Here is a 24,224-nt window from a genome sequence, read left to right on the forward strand (position 1 = left end):
TGTGGGCCACCTGCATGTCCACTCATTCTACCCACATTTCTCGGGTACCTACTATGCGCCTGTCTCTGCACCAGGGTGCTGAGCTTCAGGTGGAGACTAGTAGATAACAAGCAGGTGAATAAGTAAACCTATAATAAGTGCAGTCAGTGCATTCATTTTTCCAGTAAACATTCCAGTTGTTCAGAAGGCAAAGTCAGAAAGGTCACAGCGCACAGAGTGCTGGGTCCACTGGGCCATTGCGAGGACTCTCAGGCGCCCTTCAGTTCTGAACTGGTGTAGAGAGGTTTGCTCGAATTGCATAGAGCTATGTTGAGAACAAGCGCTTCCTCTGATACATCAAAAACAGTTTAAAACCCCTAATGTGACATTCTGAGTACACCCTGATGCAAAGAAGATAAAAAGAAAGAACACAAAAGGGTAAAGGAAAAGAGAAAGAAAATAACCCAGAGAAAACGAATTTTTATTATGTCTTACCCGGCATAAGTCAATCATTCAGAGAAAATCAGATAATACGCTAATGAGTAAAACCAGCCACGGTGCCACCACGCACTGACCAGAGTTCCGTGTGACTCACATTTGTCTTCTGTCCAGAAAGTCTGCCCATCGCAGTTCCAACATTGCACGGTAAATAAAGATAAAAATGAAGAAAAAAAAAAAGAAAGATAAATATGCGGGAGGAATGAGCACACATCAAGGGCATGTGGAGGTCAGGGAAAGCCGAATGCAAGCAGCACTCCAGCCATCGAGGAGAAACAAAACCAGACTCGAGTTAAGCGGTAAGGGGAGGTCTAGGGAAGAGCCCAGTGTGGACAGAACGCCACTCGGCTGGACACAAGGCAGGGTGGAGGACCAAGGAGGTGCTGAGAAGGTGAAAGGGGTTCGTCCCTGTGATCTGGCCTTCAGGGTGCGCTAATTGGTGCTTATCCAGAGGAAAACCAGGATGCAGCGATGCAAATTGGACCCTCTGCCCACCAGGCTGGGAGAAAGAGTGAGTCTTTCCTGGGGTCTCTGCATTTCAAACAGGGCTCTTGGGTCCTCAGAAACACGGCTCTGGGTAGTGGGAGGTTCCAAAAAGGCAGAGAAAGGGTTTGTAATTGCAACCTTGGTAAGTAAACTGTTCTAGGAGGGGGTTCAGAGGTCTGGCTGTTGCAGGAATTGACTGGAACAAACAGTACATTCTCCTGCAGCCCTGAGCTTTCCCAAGCAGGCACTTAAAAGGGGGCTGGAGTCGTTCTGTGGGTGTGGCCTGGAGCTGTTAGGAATCAGGGAGGGAGGGTGTGTGTGTGTGTGTGTGTGTGTGTGTGTGTGTGTGTGTGTGTGTGTGTGTGTGTGTGTGTGTGTGTGTGTGTGTGTGTGTGTACTGCATACCTTGCAGCCAGGGGAGGGAGGAGTCTGCAGTCTTTTGAGTCTTAGTAGAGAAATAACCTCAAGGAGCTGGCCCAGCGCTGGCCAAGGCGAGTACGAGTCATGACCCAGCTACAGAAGCCTTGTAGAGGCCTCAACTTTATCTCCCTTGCAAAGGACTGATCATTTTATTCAGTGGTTCTGCAAGGCAGACACGTGGAAGGGATCAATCAAGAGGGGAGAGGGAGCAGAGGGAATAGAGGAACTAACAAAAAGCCCCGGGGCAACAGGCCGGCCGTTTGGTAGACGTGGGTTCAGTTCTGACTAAGCTATGCATGGCAGGCTCCTTGCAGGCTTTCGGGCCTGAGGGCCCTGCAAGCTCTTTCCATTTTCCTTCTCCAAGGGTGGTGAGCTTCGTTCAGACAGACACGAGTTCCATGCCCTGTGTGTGTCCGAACAGTGACCCCCAGGCCTGGGGGCCCCCAGAGCTCGCAGAAGAGCCTCCCGGAGACACCGGCCCCTTCTGCCTCCACCCCTCTGACAGAACTCAGCCGCACAGAAGTGCACACAAAATGGCAGCACAGAAAACGGCGGCCCCATCCAGGCAGAGGCCCCAGAAGTCAGGAGTGAGTGCAGCAAACGACCGCGGTTGGCCTGAGGCTTCGATAACCGTGAGAAGGGCGTGAGCAGGAGCCTCGGCCAAAACAAAGTCTGGGCGAAGAAGGTATTTCACTGAAAACCAAGACGGCTGTGACAGCGCGTGTCCACACCCCAGACAACCCAGAGAGTCCAGCTCCTGCTTTATTCTATGTTTTCTGTTAAAGAGACTCATCTTTGGTTTGGAACATGAACCTGAAAGAAAAAAAAGTGAGGCCATTTAGAAGGAATCTTATAACCTCTAAATCAATCTCACGGCACAAAGGAACCATCTCATCATCCTGAAAGAAGCTGCAGAATAAACCGCCCTATGGCTGCAGAGCTGCTGGAGACCCCGAGTCCACCTGGGCCTGTCCCCGCGGTGACGTGTCCGAGCGCGGCCTCAGCCGGCTCCCCAGTGAGGCTGCTGGCTGGAGCATCACTGGCAGAAATGCTTGCAAGAGCAAACTAGAATAATCTGTTCAGCCACAGCGTATGTTGTTAAAATAAAATTTAACCCATACGTGAAAAATCGGGTAATGATGTCCACGTAACATGGGAGTTACATCGGATCAGATCCATTTTTCCCCAGGCAAGGAAATTTGGAAGAGTTGGACTAGAATCAATAACCTTCTAGAAGAAAAACATGAGCACATCAAAAGGAGAATGCGCCTAGAGGAGAGATGCAGTGAAGCACTAGGTGGGGCATTCTGGCTAAAGGCACCACCACAGGACAGCTGGAGGCTGGACTCGGGTAGGGCCACTGTCACAGACCAGAGCGGCACAGGGGAGGCGACTCCTCTCCAAGAGGTGGGGGGTTCAAACGTTCTCAGACGAGCTGCTCCGCACAGAACAGCTTTTCAACCCTATGAACAGCACCCAAATTCAACACCCGCATCCTCATTTGAAAAGTCAATGGGGGCCTCCCCTGGTGGCGCAGCGGTTGAGCGCTGGGCTGCGAGGCTGCCCGCAGCCTCTGCAGCACCGATTCGTTCCCCGGTTGCCGGCGAGGGTCCCACAAATAAATAAATATGTAATAAATAAATAAATATATATATATTTTTTTTAAAGTCAATGGACTTAACAGCCATTAAAAATCCAATATAGGGCCTCCCCGGTGGTGCAGCAGTTGAGCGTTGGGTTGCGGAGGTGCCCGCAGCCTCTGCAGCGCCAGTTCGATCCCCAGCTGCTCCCCGGCCACCAGTGAGGGTCCTACATGGCGTACAGACCTCTCCTGCCGCCCGCTGCTCCCCTCAGCAGTGTACTTTGGTCCTTCTGCCTGTTCTGTTCCCCGCTCTGGCTCTGGTGAATTCTCTCACCCTCCCGCGCTTCTGACTGTATCCAGTGCTTGTATAAATAAATAAATAAATCTTTTAAAAAATCCAATATAAAAAAGGAATGGGAGGCACATAAGACAATGGCAGAAAGCACTGACTCAGGGGCCAGAGTGTGAATTTGAGGCCCAGGTTTGTTATTTTATATCCATGGGACCTTGAACTATTTATCTTCTCTGTACCTGTTTCTGCTGCACAGAGGTACCTAAATCCCTTAGGAAATACCTGGTGCACATATTTTTTTTTATAGGAATTTGAGCTGATTTTTTAATTTCAAAAAATACAACTTAGGTCATTTTAAGTATTGTTTGTGCTTTAACTTATTGGGTGATAGTCATTCTTCAACATTGCAATGGTTACTTAGAAGGCAGAAGGATTATAAAGCGAAAGTGCATTATTACAAATAACCCTTAGATGTAATTAGAGCTTTTAGAGGAGGGATTAGATGCTTGTTCCAGTGCAAACCAGTTCAATCAACAGGCACAAAGAAGACCGTCCAGTGACCTGTCACCTTAGACCCACCTACTTAATAAAATCGCCTCCAGAATGACGAGGCTGACATTTTCTGGACATGCAGCCCACAAAAAGGCATGATGTTGTCGTGGAATTACTACCTGCCTGGGCAACCAAAACTAGGTTATTCCTCCCTGCCCCCCACTCAAAACACCAAGAAGCCCACAGAAAGCCTAACTCACTCTAGGAAGCAAGATGACACCTCAGAAGCCACCCTCTGTTTCCTACTTGATTCAAGTAATTAATTATCTTTGCCAGGAATCTTAGGCTTGGCCTGTCAAGTGGCTGATGCAATCAGACTACGAACCTCTTCTGCTTGGTAACACAATCGCTATTCAATTATTCTTGTCAGCTCATTTCAATTTTTTGCTCAACTACTTTCACATCAGAACATGGAGGATGCCAGTCTGCCCTCCAAACTTGGGGAGATGCCTCCTCTTTCTAGTTGGCCTTAAAAAGACCCCTTCATACTTTCCAAACACATTACCATGTGGTCTCCACATGTGTATAGGCCAAAGCCATACCCTGCCAGGCTGGAGGCCAGACCTGGGGGAGGGGTAGCCCAAGGACAGAGAGAGCAGCAATGTCAAAGCAGTGGAAAAGACACCCCAGGACAGGTCTCCAGCAGCTTGTCAGTGGGGCTGGCCAGCTCAGGACCTCAGTCTCGATTGTCAACGTGGCAAGGGATCTGGGCTGGTCCAGAAGAGTCTTTATCCACAGCCATTATAAAACCTTCAAAATTAAAGAGCCTTAGAAGGAGAAGCAAGAATGATTTTATGGTCCATAAAAAAATTAAATAACTGCCTTTACACCAGCTGTCTTTTCTTCCAGTCTTAGTCCTCAGTGGTTTGATAATTAAATATAATATTTTAAATCCAAGAACTACTATTGAAAATGAGCATAAGCACAAATCCAATTCATCACTTTATTGGGATCAATAAAAATGCTTCATGAATTCTTCATTACAAGTGAAAGTTTTATCCTTTAAACCAGTCTTTTTGTTCACAAATTTGAGTTAAAAATCTTCTAAGCATTACAGAATAAAGGAGTGTTTATTTGATGAGCTCAACCATTGGGTTTTAGCATTCTAGAGCACACATAGAGCCCCCCAGGCATTAATGAGGTTTGGTTCTGCTGGGGGTATTGCTGTCACCGCCCCCCATGGGGATGCTGGTGGTGGCCTCAACTTGCATCATTGTCTGTTCTTCAGGGACCTCACAGGGACAAGGCACCCCACCCAACCCAACACCAAAAGGGGAACTGAAAGAGGAACACACAGCCCAGAGGAATAGAGACAGACCAGGGGCCTATGCACAGCCCCGAACCCCCTGATTCCTGAGACAGTGCAGAGACCAGGCCAGTCCCTCTCTAGGTCACTCAAGACCATGCAGTACTCACACTTCACAAACAGGGACACACCATCTCACTGCATCCCGAGGACAGCAAGTTTACTAAGCTCCCCATGTGCTAAGCACTGCTCAAACCCTGCTGAGGTGTCAGGAGAGGTTGAAATATTTGCCTAAGACCACCAGCTGAGGACAGGCCAGGCCAGGCCGGGCAGGAACCCTGCAGGGTCTCTCCAGAACCATACACTTTTCACCTCTCCCTCGGCTCCCTCCCTTAGCTTCTCTCTGTTTTAATGTCTTCAAAATAAAGATAAAAGTACCCCACTTGTAAAGATCTGCTAAGAATCAGAAAACTGTAAAACCCTCGACGCTGAGTACCAGCCCCTCACTGGCCCAGGCACACTCCTACGTAAGGTCATCCCCAACCTGGGAGTGACAGGCCTGACTCGAATTCCACCTTGGGCAGGTGCACCGCGCAGGTGAGGCAGGTTTGCTTGCAGACACCACAATAAAGCAAATAGCTCAAGAGAGCAAATGACTTGGATTTCTGGATCCCCAGTTCGTAGCAGTTATGTCTCCACTAGACTGGAGCCTGCTGGATGTGCCGCAGCACCTTGTCTACAAAGCTATGATGTACCTGAGTTAAAGCACTGCATTGCTAAAAAACACCATCCGTCAAAAAAGAAATAACTTCCCACCAGCTGAGCCACGGGACAAGGGCCCCGGAGGTGCAGCGAGCAGGTGGCCACAGCCCTTCGACTTGCAGAAGTGCAGTATCTGGGGGGGCGATAAGGGAAGCACGGTGAGACGAGGTGCACCCCACATCTTCTCTCTGCTAATGCCAGACAAAAAGTAAAGCCCATGAAACAAGACGCAATTTGAAAAAATATAACGTGTGGCTTCATCACCGGCCCTCGGGTCATCTCGCTCCGTCGTCTGGAAACCGCCGACTGTGGGGAGTCGCCCGTGTCCCCAGCTTGCCCAGCGTCCCTCACCTGTGCCGGGCAGCTGTCAGCGTGAACACTCCAGCTCCTGTCCTGTCTCAAGGACGTGAGCAGCGCCTTACATGTCCTTCACAACACGACAGTGCGATTTGGGAGTTTTCTCCTCTGGAAATCTCTAGCCCCACACGCTGTGGAAGAGGCATCGCCCTTGCGCTCCGCGACAGCCGTCTTTCGGTCATGTCACAGGAGACTCTACCTTCTCGCCTTGTCTACATTGCAAACCAAACCTTAAATATACCCACAGAAAACGCGTGGCAGCTCGGTCACGCCTGGAGGAGAGAGGCCTGTGGCCCCTTCTGGGCCTCTCTCTGCCTCCCCCCCCCTTCTACGACCACCTCCTCGGGTCAGCTGGGAGCATTGCGGACTTGGCGAGGCCCTCCGTGCCCACCGTTCCCCAAACGCCCCTCGCTGCCATAGTTGAGTGTAGAACCACACCAGGTAGTCCCGGCACTGTAGCAAAGGCGGTCAGGAGTTCGCTGAGGTCACTGGTCTGGCTGAAAACCAAGGATCAGTTCAAAGTGTTACTAGCCCAGCACCGGGCAGAAAAGATGCAGGATACTGCAGGCGGGTTCTGGCTTTTGGGGACGGTTCAGGTGCACAGGAGGAACGCGTGTTAATGTGAGACTTTTTGGCTTTTTCTCTTATCAATCTAGCTGAGGCTAGTCCGATTACTTGCCAATCGAGAAGAACAATAGGAGGATGGTATAATCTGCTTCCGCACTTGACAAAGGTTTTCGCTTCTGGTCTAGCAGGAAGAAAGCTTTCCCTTTTTGAAGGGAAAGAAAGGCAACCTTTTTAAACAGGTTAGGGTTCCAATTAAGGGCCTGGAGAAGGGGGAACTAAGTGAACACTAATACAGTCACAAAGTTATCCCATCACAGTTCGACTAAAAGGGTTTGACCATAAGTGTTTTACTCTCTGCAACCAAGACTGTTCAACTTCCAGGAATAAATCACTCTTCAAAAACCCCTGTTGACATGTATCTCCTTTATATTTCCTTGGGGGTGGAGGAAGTAAATGCTTCTTAAATTTTTTGAGAAATAGGAAAGTTTAAATTGGTTCAGACATATTGAGTTCTACATAAACATTACCAACAACGACAAAAAAAGTTTCCTTGTTCATCAAGAAATGGGCCATGATCCCCCTTAGTCTGACTTGCATACACGTTTCTGAGGATTTGTGGAACTGGGATTTATTATGGTCTTGTGGGATACGACGTTGGAGTAGAATGAAAGTAAGACGTGAGAGGCAGCCTAAGAATCTAGAAGCAATGTTTTGGTTCTGATAGTACCTGAGGACAGGTGGGGTTAGGTGTCCAAGTGTTAGAATTAACTGATCCATAAAAGGATGTCCAGCAGCAGAGGGCCCACGGATTGCAGCAAGAGCCTAGTCACTGTCATGCCCTTTCAAGTATTTCCTAAGCGATTTGTTTCTCTTTTGGATCTTCTTAGGTTTAGTAATTTAGCATTTGAAATTGGGAAATCCCAGTCTGCTTCAGCTGGGCTAAGAGGAGGGCTTATTTGGCCCTTGTTGGAGTCAGGGAGAAAATGAGAAGATCTGAAATCTGGAAATCTTGCAAGATCCTAAGTATGAAGTCTAAAATGAGGGGTATATAAGGGGTTTGCTAACCCAGACAGTTTAAGCTTCAGTAACAGACACGGCACTGACTCCACTAAGTCTTAGGGATAAAATTTTGTTTTATGAAGTCTTAATTTTCAAAAAGAAAACCAATTTTCCATTTGAACTATTTATAGAATCTAATTATCCAGACTACATTTTATTTGATCACTCTAACATTTAGATTGTACTGAATGCAATGACTATATAGAGAGACTTTGTTGAGTCAGACGAGCGTGTTAGACTGAATTCTACTGTTCAGGTCAAGAGGAGGTTCTAGAGGAACACAGCTGTGACTAATTTAAATAGATAGCGTAGAATTTACCAAAGTTAATGCAGCCCTTTCTTACTCTTGAACAAAGTATGCAGATTTTTGCAAATGTGCCAGTTCTCAGAACTGAGAGATGCCTGCCATACATAAAGTGACTTTTGCTTAGGGAAAGAAATCTAACTTCCAAATTTATGTAGCAGTTTCCAAATTTACATAACTCAAATTCACAAACTGTCTAGTTGGGCCTTTCAAAGCCAAGTGTTTTCATTTTGCCCCAATCACATAGTAGGCAGTTTCTCAAGATTGCAAAGCAGCGCCCTTTGCTATGCCTTATGGAAACACGATGCACTCACATCGTGGGGACACTCACATCCAGGGACAGGGACATTTCCTGCTCTCTAGAGTCAAGAATGTGTTTCTTGAGGGAGGTATGCCCTAGGTGTCAGGACTAGGTGGCTAGCCCTAAATCGCGCTCTGGGGAAAACACGTCTCTTTAGGAGCCAATAAGTCTCATTAGAAGCCTGAGCTTTTTGGATAAAGCAGGTCATGTTTTTCTTGTTGAAAACAGGATCTTTGCTTTATTTGCTATTTTCCTCACAAAACATCTGCCTCTGTCTCCTCTTTTCACAGGAGCGGCCTGCAGACACACAGTATGCACACAGCACAGGGCCTTTGCTGCAGAGTGCCTCCCGGACGCCTGGCACATGTCTAAATTCCCCAAAATTAGGATAGAACATATTTTTCTCATAAAATGCAGTATAGAAAAAATTATTATTTTCTCCCCTCAGGAATATATTAATATATTAAAATTCTGAGAGATGGACACGAAAGATTAGAGCCAACACAGGCTGAGATGCGGGTTATTGGACAGGTTCACTCACTAGCTGAGAGTTCATTTTCTCTGATGCTCAGATCTTGGTGGAGGACAGATCACTACCCAGCAAGCGCCCCTGGCCAGAACAGTGAGCTTCAAATCCTGGAGGAGGAGCCTTTGTGTCTGTTGACCCATCCATCAGCCAAACAAGATGGAGAATCCAGGAGCACAGTGTCCTTGTTACCAGCATCCTGAAGGCCCCGCACGGTGAGGCTGTGGTGAGTGAGGGCTGGTGAGTTTTACCAGCCTGGGGTGGGGGTGGGGGGAGACCTCCTGGCTTGGTAACTGCTCTCACTATTTCTATGGGGAAGCATCTCTCTAGCGGTACTTCCAGAACACAGACAGCCAGCAGCCAGGCACCTCCGTGTGCTGAATTTCGGTGATTAATAATTATATGAATAAAATCCACCTCTATTTCTGTCTGGACTTCTCCAATCACTGGTTTAACTAGAAGAAAGATCTGGTTGCTGTGAAGAGCTACCAGACTTGTCAGATGCGTTATTAAATGTGACCTGTTCAAGTCAACACACATTTTAAAATGCCTACTGTGCACCTGGCACTGTGCCAGCTGGTTAAGCCACAAAGTCAGTGATGAAGAGAGAGCGGGGGAAGAAGGGGGGTTGGGGGGAGCAGCAGGGAGCAGGGGAGAAAGGAACGGAGGAGAAAGGTAGTAAGTGGTCAGAGTGGAGGAGACAGTACAGAGGCACTTAGCCTGTGACCTAAGGGGCTTGGAGGAGGTAACAACTCCTGCTGAATGTTGAAAGATGAGACAGTTAGCAACACCACGGCACATGCAAGGGGATTTCACCCTGGGCACATCTGAATGGAGGCTGGAATCACCTGAAGGGAGTAGCTGCCAGAGGCTCAGGAGGGTGAGAGGATTCACCAGAGACAGAGCAGGGAACAGAACAGGCAGACTGAAGAAATACACTGCTGAGGGGAGCAGCAGGCAAGACAGGAGAGGCCTGCTGCGCCATGTGGGTATCTCCCTGGCTGGCCTGGAATCGAACCTGTACTGCAGAGGCTGTGGACAGCTTCACAGTGCTGCGTTCAACCCACTGCGCCACCAGGGAGGCCTGATGAACCCCCTTTTTAACCAACAGCAGCACTCTATAGTGCCTCAAATCTTGCATATTTTAATTTATCAAAATTTCTTATAAGCTCATTTCATAGTGAAGAGACATGTAGAAGGGCCTCGTATTTTCAAAGTTGTGACTTTAATCATTTCTAAGAATTTAGCACAATTCATATCATCTCTTCTGGCAGAAGAACATTCAGGCCATTTGGTCTTTATGCTTATCCACATTCCTGCTTTTTTTGACATAAAACACAAGAAAGCAGACACGCATTCACCTCTGCACACATCCAAGTCTGTGTGTAAGATCAGTTCCTAAGACACGAGATTCTGAGTCAAAGGTATTTGCATTTTTGGATAATGTATGTTTATCTTGCAGGAACTCTTCCAATTCCCAGGACCAGCAGGAGGCATTTGCTCAGTGACACGGCCACCCCTCCCCATGATGTCATTACCTAAGGTCTTTCCTCAACAGCCTCTGTGTGTCCAAACACTTGTGGCTAACCCCAGCCTGCACCTGACCTAGGGAGGAACCCCTGGCTGCTGGGTCACGGTAATCATCTGATCTGCAGAGAGACAGGCAGCCCCGTGATGACACCTGCCCAGATCCTCCTCCTTTTCCACCTGCCGCCACAGGAATTTCTTTACCTCAACTTATCAAGGTCTTCATAGCTTCGACGTTGGACTAGAAAAGAAAGGGAGTCAGATAAAGGTTGGATCTCACTACCACACTCTCAGGGATGTGCTCAGATCTTTAACAAACACTGGGGAGAGGAGATCATTTCTTGAGAAGTCCTGTCCTCGACACTGATGGCAGCTGTGCGGATTAGGTCAGAGGATGGCGCGGGTGTGCTCAGGTGAGGCGGACAGCCTGGCCTCGTGCTCTCCTGTTCCCCCGTGGAGGAGCAGCGTGACTAGAATGGGTGGTTCTCCAAGAAACCTGGGAAGACCAGACTTTTCTCAGCTCTCGATGGACTCTTTCTCCCTACCAAAGGGGATGCCCTGTACAAGTGAGAAATAAGCCTAGAAAATTCTTACAACTTTTGTGTGATGTTTTAGGACTTGCTTTGGGGGCTCAAAGTACAGAACGCAGGGGATTCGTCACCCCTGCAACCCCACATCTCCTGGGCATCAGCAGCCGGGGCTCCTGGGCTCTTGGTGCTGCCGCTGAGCATTCTCCTCCTGCTAATATTTTCTATTTACTGTTAATTGGATATTTGAAATAAGCATCATTTGAAATATCTTCCCCTGAGTTTGGTAGTGAGACATTTACTGCCTCCATGGGCCCCCCCCTCCCCGGAGCAGCCCTGAGGCGGAGAGGAAGAGGCCCTAATTCCACGCTTCAGGCTAACTCTCCACACGGAAACATGCGGAACCCCTGGAGAACAGGGCCAAAGCTGTGCGTCTGGAGGAGCCTTAGCCACGGGCCCAGCCCTCTCTGTGGAGCGTTGCCCTTCACGGCGGTGATGCGCCTCAGTCTGTGTGTTAACAGGCACCAATTGATATTCAGAAAGATGTTCCCGAACATCTTCAGGGATACTTTGAGAAGCCTTACTTTCTCTCCAATGCTCGTCTATCACGCTCCCTTTGTGTGATAAACATTTTTATAATCAGAAAAGCAAAACTATTTTAATCTTGGGGGAAAGTATGGTTAGGTCTGTTGAGAGCTCTAAGTGTATTAAAAATGCAGAGTCACATTCTCTTATGCCACCCCAAGCAAGAGACACTGTCACCCAAACATTTTAGATGAGCGTGGAGGAACAGTTACCTCCAAGCTCCGGGGTCCGGGGTCCAAGCCCATCTTTACAGGGAGAGATTTGCCAGGGTGGCTCAAGAACACTACAAAGATATGTTCTAGATCACCTAGAAATTCCCCTCTTAGAAATTTATACTAAGAGAAAACAACTAGACAGATGTGCAAATATACAGTCAGACATGTTCACCAGAGATGTGTGGTAAGAATATTCTTAAGATGCAAACAATCATGGCAAATGAACTAAATAAAAGAAGGTGCACCACATAATTAAATACTATGTGATCAATAAAGTAATGGTATAAAGGTACGTTTTTTAAAAAATCTGGAACGTGTTCACAGCACCGTTATGTGTAAAGCAAGTTACAAAAGTTCATGTGTCCTGTGAACTTATTTCAAGATACTCTACGCATTTGTAAATTTACTTTTTTCTCTTTGCTTATCTGTGCTTTCTAATTTTTCTATAGTCAATACAACTTACTCATGTGATTAAAATTAAATATCAGAAAGAATATTAATTAGAGATGTTCAGATATGCAAAGTAGTTCGTGTGACCTCATGCACATGCATACACGCGCACACACACACACGCACACACATACACACACACACACCCTATACTACAGGTGGTTACTTGCTCCAGGTTCTAGTAAAATCTAGACTATATAATCTGGCATTAGCTTCTAGTTGTCTCACTGCTGCTATAGAAGCCGGTACATAAAGTTGATTTCCTCCAGGTCACCTCTCACCTGTACTGCTCATTCAGTCACCAATCAGCTACCTTTGTCTGCAATTCTGAGAACTCCTGCACGGTCAAGATAGATTTTCTCATTTCTTTCAAAAAGCTTCTTAATTGAGACTTACAACCTGAGGACCAGAGCAATGGAGAAGGAGGTTTTCTCTAGCTATTTAGTTTTCTTTTCAATAAGTGCTTCCCACCGCAACGTTCTCAGGTGAGTGAGGGTTTTCTATGTGTAAGGAGAGAAAGGGGAAGTTTTGTTTTAAAAAAATCCCATTCTGGGACAGAATGTCTTAAGCTTCCAGTTTGAGTGACTGAGTCATTCCCATTAAAACAAACTGTAATTTTCACTGGAATAGAAATCGTGATTTACCACATCCCTTTGTGTAGAAGATTGCATTTCACAGCCAAGAAGATCACAAGTGACAAAAGATGAAAATTCTCGCCAGTACCATTTATGATGAAAATGCCGATTTCCTTCTAGCCTTCATAGAGCAAATAAAAGACGTCACTGTTGGGTGATATGTCCTGTAAGAGAAATCCCAGGGACACATGCCTAAGAGAGGGCATGGAGAGGCAGGGACAAAAGAAGACTGACAAATACAGAGAGTAATGTTTTGCCTTTTCTTAATCCTGATTACTCAAAATTTTGTCCCTTGGGGTTGAGGTGACCTGAACTCTGTGGGTACAGTAAGTCCATTTTCTCACTTAGTGTTTTGTACCACGTGTTTCTCAAAGACTTGTGATCTTCAAGTGGTTTTTTTCTTTTACAATCTGTAGTCTTCTTTGGGAGCTCTGAAGAGCTGGACAGCAAGAGGGAAAGGATTTAAATAATGAACACATTAGCACTTGTTATTTTGTGTCAGTACTGATGCCTGGGTATTTTTTTTATATCATTTAGCTAAATTCACCATAAAATGTTTTTAAAGATTTGAGATTCAAGATAAAATTAGTATTTCTCTAATGAGAATATCGCCAATGTAAAAATAAGATAGTTAAAAAGGAAACTGCAATTTCCCCTAAAGTCTTAAAGTAGAAAATCTGTGTTAAGCTAACCATCATTAAAAAAGTGTTTGAATAAAACTGTTTAGTCCAAAAAGGTTGATAAAAATGCTAGTTCTTATCTTCAGATTTAAGCGATTGTATTCTATTTAAAAATGAAAACACGGATGTATTAGTTAACAGGGCCACGCACAACTCAGACAAACACTACTTTTAATTTGACATGCTTGGTACTAGCACTTGGGGTGATTTTAAAAATCTGGTTAATGGGGGGCCTCCCCTGGTGGCGCAGCGGTTGAGCGCGGGGCTGCGAAACTGCCCGCAGCCTCTGCAGCACCGGTTTGATCCCCGGCCACCAGGGAGGGTCCCACATGGCACGTAGACCTCTCCTGCCGCCCGCTGCTCCCCTCAGCAGTGTATTTCTTCAGTCTGCCTGTTCTGCTCCCCGCTCTGGCTCTGGTGAATTCTCTTGCCCTCCCGCGCTTCTGACTGTACCCAGTGCTTGTTTAAATAAATAAATAAATCTTAAAAAAAAAAATCTGGTTAATGGGTCTTTTGTGTTTCAAATGAGAGAAACTGGACATGTGAGTAACTAGCAAAAGAAGAACATGACGATGGGGGAAAACTTGATCCCTAAAAGGATCGAGGAGGTTATTTTATAGGCTTCGGGTCTCACAACAGTACCCACATGAACCAGTGTGTCCGCTTAATCGGTGTGGCTGATCCGCTTATGTGAACCAGGGGAGACTTCAGACATTTCCCGGATGGAGGGTGCTTGAAGGCCATGTAATGGGTTAACTCTCAAAATGACTAATTTTATACCAAAAATTAAGTTTAGTGGGAATCTATAAAGTATTGGTGGCATAAAATGTGCATACTCAACTGCCAGACTCGGGAGCTGACCAGTCGTGGCCTGGGCAACAAGATGAGGTGAGCCGATGGGTTTCCCTCATGCATTACAGCTAAGAAACCCCAAGACAAGCATTTCACTAGTGGTGAGAACGACAGCATGAAAGCAACCTTAGAGATGGAGCCAGGGAGGCATCTGTGTGCCATGTGGATGTGGTTAATGGGGCTTTTGTTGTGCATCTACCTGTGTTTGGGTGAGAGAAGAGGCGTGGCGAAATCACCAGAACAAATGTATAGAGGCAAATGGAGAAGCAGGAGGGGCCAAGGAGGTCCCATGCTCCCTGTCCTAGTTTAGTCTGAGTCTTTTTAATAACCTCCTTTTTTTTTTTTTAAAGGCAACTTAAGTGACTTCTCACCAGACTACTAGGTTTGTTAGCATTAAAAAAAAAGAGAGAGAAAAAGTTTTCTACGTGTGTAATACAAAGTATTACAACCAAGCTGATAGAGACATTGAAAACAAATTGTCCACTATCGACTATCTGGCCCACAACCCTGTCACCTTATTCCAATAAGACCTCTCTGAGTCTACTTTGGGGACCACACACCCCGACAGGCCCTGTCCTCTGTGAGCACTCTCCGGGGCGGGCTGCTGGCTCAGGTGTAGCCAATGAGTGGCTCCTAACACCCAGATCATGGTGCTATATAATTGATAGAGCAATTGACACACAATTGATATAATTGTACATATTTCCATTCCTCAGAAAGATGTGACACATAAGATGCAGAGAAGAAGGAAAAGATGCAATTTAGATTTGGGGTCATAATAGTTTCCTAATTAGGAAGACGAGGTTCTATCTCTGCTCCTAATTACCCAAGTGAACCAAGCCAAATTTGTTAGCATGCAACCGTCGGGCACCCAGGGCCCACAAACTCTGAGGGGCTGCGTGCTCTGAGAAGCAGCCCGCCACCTGCACACACAAAGGCAAAGGAAGCAGACTCTTAATGTGGAAGGTGGAATTTAATAGAATTGGTGTGTGCGGAGAGAGGGAGGGAGGTGTTTCAATAGAGCTTTCCCTAGAAAACTCCAAAAATTACCCTCTCGGGAGCAAATGCCCAGACAAACTTGGCCCAAAAGGGACTGCTGAGACCCCAAAATTTGCCATACATCACAAGAAAGGTATCAGGCAGGCCCCAAAGATATGGGACAGGAGAGACTCAAAATTCTAAATACACCACATAGTAATCCACGATGAAGTCAGCATAGTGGCCGCCTTTCTCTCTGCCACGGAGCAGGGCAGCTTCCTGTGTGTCCCTCGCCTTGTGTCTCTTCAAGTATCTCTTCCAAGTGTCTCTACATTTCTTTCCTTCATGTGTCTCCTCCCACGAGTCCCCCTCTAAGTCCCTTCCCCCTTTGTTCCACCTCCCTTTGCAGATCCACCTTGCTTCTTCCCAGCCGCCCCAGCCGAAAGCCCCCTGGGGCGTACTGGGTCTTGCATGCAAGTGGGGCAGCAACAGGGCGCTGCCCACTGCACTGTGATGCTGCTCCCGGTTTACGCAGGTGCATCTGGAACAAAGCCCCTTCCCTTTCTGAGCTTCAGGCTCCTTGTATAGAAGGTGAGAGGCTCAGCATGACCGCTGTCAGAGTCTCTTTAAGCCCCTTTCCTTCCCAAGTCTCTAAATTTGTTTTAAGTTGAGAAATTCAGCACTCAGGAAGCTCCTCTGGGCTTGACAGAGACCTGGTGCCAAGTCTGGGATTTAACAAGGGTCTTCTCCCAGTCTCAGGCCCAGAGCTGCAGTGGAGGATTCTGGAAAAGGCCAGGTGTGCCCCACCCTTCCGTGTGGTCTAAAACCCTTAGCTTATCACTTTTCCAGACACTAACACTTGCTCTTTTTCATGATAGTGAATCAGAAAATGAATCTCTGCTCATACCTTGCTTTATGCTTTCTTCTGGGGGGGCGGTGGGGCATGGGGTCATCTGGCCAGTTCTCCAGCAGTAAGAGAAACAGTGCTTTATTCATTTTTGATTTACAGAACATCACAGAATTCAAAAAGTGGGGGTGGCCCCTGAGTGGAAGCAAGGTAGTTCTATCACAGATCAAACCTATTTTGAAGGATTTTTTTTCGCTCAAACCACACTGCAGTTGACCCTCAAACAATGCCACAGTTAGGGGTGTTTCTCCTCACCCCAAATTGAAAATCTACATATAACTTTTAACTCTCCCAAAGCTTAACTAGTGATAGTCTGTTGTTAATCAGAAGCCTTAAAATAATGTAAAGTCAGTTAACACATCTTGTACGTTACATGTATTAAATAATTATTAAGTCATCTAGTAATTGTTATTAAATGATTAAATCACTTAATCAAATAATTTAATGTAATGCTATAGTAAATAATTGATTAATTGAATAGTAAATACTTAACATTGTGATATTAATAATTCAATATTTTAATAATATTCTTACAATCAAGTAAGCAAGAGAAAAGAAAGTGTTATTGAGAACATCAAAAGGAAGAGAAGATACATCAACACTGTATGTTGATGTCAGTTGTTTGCAAGTTCAAGTCCCTCTGGTCAAGGGTAAACTACCTATGAGAATGGTCCTGGCTGCAGATCTGGTCAGCCTCTTAAAGCTGATATGACAAAACCATGGCTTCTGTATCATCAAGGAGCTTTATGACTTGCCAGGTCGACACTGTGGTAACTGGTTGATCTAGTTTTTCCAGTTGGGCTAGTAACTCAGATCCTCGTGAAGGTCTCCACAGCAGATATCAAAGCTACGGCCAAGGCTTGAATCTCTGAAACCAAATAAGCTTTTCTGTCCCAACTGGTCGCCCCGCCTCCTCTACCTCACCAGACACAGAAATCCCACATACCTTACTAGAACTCCTGCCCTTAGATGGTGAGCAGAGAAGGTCTGTGCATTTAAAAAAAAAAAAAAATTATTGTTCACATGTTTAAAACAAAACTCACGAATTTAGAGATCTAATTGGCTTTCTTCAAGGATTTATGAAATGGTCAGCATCAGGTCCAGATAATGCAACGATTTTCATAAAATGGAGTTGTATTTATTGACAGAAAGAGGGTGGGACCAGAGAAAATATTATCAGGGAAAGCTTCCTTCCGTCGGGAGAAGCCAAGTGGATCTTATCATGCAGATGACCTCAGTGGAGCTGATAGGACACTCCAGATTGATTGGCTAATATCTTTCCTTCTGGAGAGGTTGAAAGCACAATAGGTAATAATTAAGTATGGGTAGGGGCCCAGCCTGAAGAACTCCATTTTGGAACTGTTTTTTCTATTTTTAACACACGCTGCCTTCAGCTAGGGGACTCTGGGAGGAGTTGGCTTCTTTTTCACTGGTTAGGTGAATTCTCTCTGCCGACACTAGAGCTGAATTTTTTTTTTTTTTTTTTTTACCAAATGCTGGATGATAAAATGGTTAGTAAGACTTGGGTGTGAGGGAGGCGCTTGGGAGGTGGGGGTCTGGGCTCTGAAAATACTCTCTTGTTTATTAAATAAGTGTTGTCTCCTTCTGTTCCCTTCCAGTGTCTGGTCTTCTCAGTCCTGACTGGAGCTTCCCACGAGCCCAAGCAAGCAGGCAGAGATTTTTGTGTGTTTTGTTGACTTGTTTTCCCCATAGTCTAGAGCACAGTAGGAATTCTATAATTACACGTTGAAAGAGTGATAAAAGTAAATAGTATTTTGGCACCAATAAATTAAAGAAGCTAAGCTAAAGTCACACACTGGCTGGAGGACAGATGTGGCCAGGTCTACTCTGAGCAGTAAGTAAGGGTCCTCAAAAGACAGCGTGAAGGCTCTGGGTATGTTAGAGGGAAAGGATGTCCTGAGCTAATCCCATACAGGCTTTGTGGACCCCACCCCCACTCCAGACTAAAGCCATCAGGACATTGGGAAAGACAAATCCCATCACCACCAAAGGGAGGGTGGCTGGGACCTGAGGGTGGAGTTGGGCAGCCAGGTTGGATATAAAAACCAAACATGTGGACCTTGGGGGGCTCGCTGTTGCTCGCCTCCTGGCTTCACGGCTCCTGGCTCGCAGCCAGCTCTCAGGGTGCCATTTTGGGATTCCTGATCGGTGGATTGGGTAGGACTCATTTAAACTTTGTCTCCCACTTTTCTCCCTGAGTTGTACATTTCCTCGTTTCCCCTGCCCTTGTAAATAAACCTTTTATGAACCTTTCGCGTGTGCCTGCAGTAGAGCATTGATAAGTCCTTTTAAGCGCGCGGGTGAGGACCCACAGTCAGGCACCCCGTTTTGTATCGGGGCTGCTCTACAACCGGTATACTTACCCTGAAAAAATACCAATTGTGTAAAATAACACCTACAGAAGCACTTCAAGAATATATACATGTATTATTAAAGCAATTGTAACGGACATAAGATGACCGCCTGGTGCTTATTGTGCTTTATTTGTAATGGGTTCTTTGGCTGAAGGCACTGCAGTGCGACCCAAGGAGGCAGGTGTCATTCTCGGGTGTTAAATATGTGAAGTCCTGGCAAATAGCTGGTGGCCTGAAATGTCTTCTAAAGAGCCCAAGGTCAGTCAGTGTGAGGGAGTAAAGGGCCTGCCATTCCCACTGGGAAGGAAACCAAGAGAACAAGTCAGCTGCGCGGGCCAATGTTCACAGCAAGTGTCACCCAACGCTCCGCTGCTCTGGAAAGGGAGCACCCCCGGGGTGTCCACAGCGGAGCCTGGTAAACAAACCCCCATCACCTGGGAAGAAGGGCCTCTTTGCTGGGTGTAGAAAGATCTGATGAGATGTGCAGACCGAGGGGCTGTGATCACCTCGGGACAGCAATCACCCAGACTGGGGGCGGGGTTGGGGGTGTGCAGGGCTCTCCCTGGATAAGGCAGGGGCCTGGTGTTCGAGCTTTAGGTTTCACTGATTTTTCAAAACCTTCATCCATCTAGCAAGTGTGGCTAGACCCCGAATTCTGCCAGGGACAGCCGCGGTGTGGACGCCGGGTCCGAGCGCCGGGGCGGGTTCCGGCTCCTCCGGGGGTGCCGGCGGGTCACGCAGAGCGGTGATGTCATGCCCGAGCCCGGCCGCTGGAATTACAAAGGAATGGCGCGGGGGAGGGGTCGCGGGCGTGACAAGTCTGGCGCAGGACTCGCCCCAGGGAGGCAGGCAACAAAAACATCGCCGCCCATTGGCTGCGTCCACTTCCGACCCGCCGTGCGCCCGGAGGCTGGACCCTCGGGGCGGCGCCGGCCGCGGGGCGGGGACCGGAGCGCACGCCCGGCACACGCCCCCGCCGCGCCCGCCGCGCCCGGGGCTGGGATGGGGTGAGGCCGCGCGCCGGCCGCCGGGTGCCCCGCTGGTTCCGCCCGAGGCCGCCGGCGCGGCGGGGCCGGGTGCGCAGAGCCGGGGGCGCGGACCCGCGCTGTCGTCATCCCTCGCCGTGACCCGCGCGTCCTTCCCGGGCCGGGTGCGCCGCGGCGACTCCAGGGCGCGGAGCGCGCGCTGCTCGCTCGGGGGCGCCGCCGCGTCCCCGCCTGCTCGGGGGCGATCCGGGGCTGAGCGCCCCCGCTCCGCGCCTCCTGCAGCCGCGCTCCCCGCGGCGCGCGGGCCCGGCCGGGCGGGGAGCGGCGGGCCTGGGCGCGGCGCCGGGAGGATGGTGCGCGCCGCGCCCGCGCCCTCGCCGCTGACCCGGGCGCCGCGGGCCGCCGCTGCTGAGGGCGCCGGCCGCCGCCGAGCCTAGGGCCGGGCGCGCCCGGGTGCCGGACCCCACCTGCCGCCCCCCGCCGGCGGCGCGCGGCGGCCGGGACCATGTGGGTGAACCCCGAAGAGGTGCTGCTGGCCAACGCGCTGTGGATCACCGAGAGGGCCAACCCCTACTTCATCCTGCAGCGCAGGAAGGGGCACGCGGGCGACGGCGGCGGCGGAGGGCTGGCCGGTAAGCACCCCGCCGGAATGGGGGCGCCGCCCGCTCCCCCGGGGCTCGAGCGCGCCCGAAGCCCGAGCCGGGCTTCTTTGCGGACCCTGCCGCGCGCGGGGCCTGGGAAGCGGGTGCCGCTGTTGGGGCTGAGATGAGGGAGCCTGGGGCCGGGGAGCGCCAGCCCGCGGGAGTCGGGTGCGGTCATCTGCACCCCCTTTTCATCGCGCTTTATGTATGGGCGGGAGCGGTGGCCGGTGGCTCGCTCTCTGCTTCTCCTTCTGGTGATGGCAGGACCAGGTCTCAGATGCCCTTTTGTTTCCAGGGACGCGGGCAGCGAGGAGCTGACGTGGGGTGGGCATTGCCTGTGCTAGTGTGACCCACGCCAGTGCATGATGAACAATGCATTTTTTTTTTTTTTTGGTGCATCTAAGTAGACGTGCAGCAAGGCAGGTGATGTGTTGTGGAAGAAATGGCTGTGTAACTAACTGCAGTTTAACAATTTTAACACATTCTCTCCTTCCCCGGCCCCTCCACCGGGCATTCCTAACCCTTTAGCTAAAGGCGGGTCTGTTGTTGCTGATTTAAGACCAGTCGGATCCCAGTGGTGCCATCTGAGAACGCTTGACAGGCCTGGCGACAGTCTGGAGCTCACACCATGCTAGAGAGGCTGGACCTGCTGGTTAGAATGTCCAGAAAACTGGGAATACTTTCCACAGTGGAAAAGTTAGGAGGAGAACTAGCAGAGGTTTCACAAGAAAGAGACTGCAGAGAGAGGTCAACCTTGACCTCTGTAGATTGAGGCTATATCCCATCCCCGACCTGGCCCACTAGGTAAATTATTGCTTGCAGAACAGCCAGCTGTAAACTAAAAATTCTTGATCTGGTGTATATTTAGTGTGATTCTCACTCAAGAGTATAGTTTTCTCAGGACTACAATTCAAGCGTCTCATGGTACAAGGTTTTTGAAAGATCCAGCTGGTGCCTTGGAAGGCCTTTAGGGAATCTGGTTTTTCTACATTTTTTGTAGCAAAAAAGAGAAAGGAAATCTGCAGAACTCCGGGCCCTGTTCTGGAAATTCTGATCAGTGGCTTAGAATCAGAATCTCCCAGTTCTTTCTGTAGATGTTGTGGGAGCATCTATACTGACAGGGAGTCGCTTGTCTCATGTGGGGGTCGGCCTGGACTGTCCCTCTTTAAGTATGAAGCATGATGCAGCAACCATCATTTCATGTGTTAACAAAGGACATTTTCTGCCTGGAGTTCACCCTCCTCCACCACGTAACTGCTATTTCTTTTCTAGTATCACTCACTGTAGGTTATAAAAAAACGCAGAATCAGAGTCTTCTTTTTCTACTTAATATTTTTTTGCGCCCCTCCTGACTCAGCTGTAACTGGAGTTCACTTTCATTCTCTTCATTGACGTCAGATGCATAGTCTGTCTTTATAGTGGGGAAATAATAGTTTTATTCACATATTGCTAGAATAATTAAAATTATCCTGAGTAGAAATATTCCTGCCAACAAAAGTTCTTTTCAACTGTGATAAGGTCTGCTCTGGTAGCTTGGTGCCACGTCCACCGTCACAGGAACCTTTCAGGGATTCTCGCACCAGGCTTGGTGTATTCTAGTTCTGATGTGAGTTCATCCACGCGCTCACTAACTCACTAAATCATTTAACAAACATGTGTTGGCACCTTCTGATGTGTCGGTGTCATGGAGCTCACAGCCAAGCGGGAGAAGACCAGTGCTGATAAAATCATTATATAAATTTAATATAAAATTGCCACTCCGTGGGCTTCCAGCAGAAGATGGAAGCCAACGTAGTTCAAAGGAAGAGAGTTTAGTGAAAAGACAACTTTAAAAGGCAGAGGCAGGGGCTCCTGAGCCTGGGAAAGGCGCTGCAGGAGGGCAGTGCTGAGCCCAGGCCTGGGCCAAGGAGCAACATGATCTTACCGGAGCCCCTGTGAGCTGAGCCACCGGAGGATGTGGGGATGTGGTCCTCCAGGGAAGCAGCAGTCTCAGAAATGCAGGCTGCAGCTGCGAGTGAGTGGGGAGGGCATGCTTGCTCACCCTCTCTTCCCCTCCCAGCTTCTGCCACTGCCCTCCACAGTGGAGCCCCATGGAGATCAGGTCCTGGGGATCAGCCTCCCAGGGTGGGCCTGGGAGGTGGGGGCAAGCTGAGAATGGCCAGCACTAATAGCAAAGGGAGATGCTAGTGACTGGTTGGGGAAGGACGGGTGGGGACAAAGAAAGACCCCTGAGAAAGGGCACTTGGCTGGGAAGTGAAGAACAGGCCTGTCGCCGAGGACAGGAGGGAAGCATGCTTGGGTATCCATTGTGGGGGGCTCCAGAGGGTCTCAGGACCTTTGCATCCTGTGCATTACCTGGGCCAGCCGCCGGCTTCTACTCAGCAACCTCCAGCAGGGGAGGGGAGTTTGCTCCGCGTGCAGTGGCCAGGCAGGCTCTGTGTGGGGCCTGGAGAGATGTCAGTGCTGAGAGCTATAAAAGCTAACGGGCCACCGTGAGGACACACACCGTGGTTTTTAAATTAAGCCGGGCTGCTCCCCAGTCCAGACAGTGTGCACAGGTGTGGAGGCCACGAAGTCTTGCGCTGCAGGTGCATCGGGTAGATTGAAGTGGGACTTCACCTGCATACAGAAGTGTGTGAAACAGCCATACAGAGTGCGGTGGTTCATCACTTTGCTGCCTACGCCAACATACAACATAGAACACGTCCATCCCAGGGTGCACCCCAGGACCATCTCCCCATCACTACTGTCCCCTCCCCCAAAGGAAAGCACAGCCATCCTGATGGGCTTTGGTAACTATATGGACTGTGTTTCTCACAGCTTTCCTGCTTTTGCAATATGTTAGTGTTATTTTTAGTTTTATGTGTCTAGAATGATGTGGGAGGTTCCTCGCTGGGTCTGGGAACACGCAAACACGTTTCCAGCTGAGTTCATTGCTTCTTCGCATTAGATCACTTCAGCTTAGGGACGATTTCCTGGGGACCCTCTGCTTTTGGATAGCAGGGAAACCTACAGTTGTGCCAACCAGTGACCTCCCACCAGCAACATGGGCCTTTCCTCCGGTCCGTGTCCTTACCAGCTCTGTCACTCTTTGTAACGTTAGCCATTCTGGTGATGGTGGTGATATAGCACTGTGGGCTAATTTGCCTTTCTGCCTGATGAGGTTGCACACCCTTTCATGTCTATTGGCCATTTGAATTATTTTATGATATGGTTGTTCAAATCTCTTGCCAAATGGTTTGTTTTTATTGATTTGTAGGCATTTTAGTATGTTCTGGCTGTGAGCTCATTACTGGTTTATGTGATGTAAAATCTTCTTTTTGTTGATTGTTTACTCTTTTCATGATGAACAGGTTCTTAATGTCAATATCCAACTCCTTATAGATTCTGCTTCCTTTATTGTTAGTGTTTATTGTGTGCCATTCAAGAAGTCCTTCCATACTCTGAAGTTATAAAGATCTTCATATTAGCCTACAGAAACATTCCTGTTTCAACCCAGAATTTATATTTATAATTCACTGGGAATTCATTTTTGCATATTATATGAGGTAAGATAAGTTTTATTAAAAAATATTTTATGGGCATCCAGCTCGATTTATGGGTGAGACCACCTGTTCCCACCATTCTGTGGCACTGGTGTGTCATTCAGGTACCTGGGTGTGTCTGTTTGGGGCTCGCTCAAGTTTATTCCTTTTGTTTGTTAATAAACACACCATAATTTCATAACAAGAATTTATATTCAGACTGTGTTCTTCATTCTAGAAGAGCTTCTTGGTTATTCTTTGCCTTTTATTTACATTTACACAACATTTTTAATCAGTTTCTTAAGTTCCACCAAAAACAGAACAACTATAGTAATGAAGACATTAAAAATGTTGTGATTTTAATTGAGAATGCATTTAGTCCATAGATAAATTTAGGGAAAATGGATGTCT

General features: G+C 48.1%; 1 protein-coding gene and 1 long non-coding RNA gene across 3 annotated transcripts in view; both read left to right on the forward strand.

Annotated features, from left to right (window-relative positions):
- Positions 1–717: 717 nt before the first annotated feature.
- On the forward strand, positions 718–13,997 carry LOC119233477 (uncharacterized). Of its 2 annotated transcripts, none has more exons than XR_005122409.2 (3): positions 718–988; positions 8,978–9,157; positions 10,394–13,997. It is a non-coding gene; the product is annotated as an uncharacterized LOC119233477 (long non-coding RNA). The 2 variants fall into 2 exon arrangements; XR_008550025.1 differs by having other exon boundaries at positions 8,978–9,146.
- Positions 13,998–20,114: 6,117 nt separating this feature from the next.
- TBC1D9 (TBC1 domain family member 9) overlaps positions 20,115–24,224 on the forward strand; it is a 67,293-nt gene continuing 63,183 nt past the window's right edge. Inside the window, exon 1 of the mRNA XM_037497877.2 lies at positions 20,115–20,280. Coding sequence (XP_037353774.1) covers positions 20,154–20,280 — 127 coding nt within the window. The 5' untranslated portion in view covers positions 20,115–20,153. The remainder of the gene's footprint in view (positions 20,281–24,224) is intronic.

The sequence above is a fragment of the Talpa occidentalis genome, unplaced genomic scaffold (assembly GCF_014898055.3).
Source record: "Talpa occidentalis isolate TD23 unplaced genomic scaffold, MPIMG_talOcc4v2.1 talOcc4.8, whole genome shotgun sequence".
Classification (NCBI taxonomy): Eukaryota; Metazoa; Chordata; class Mammalia; order Eulipotyphla; family Talpidae; genus Talpa; species Talpa occidentalis.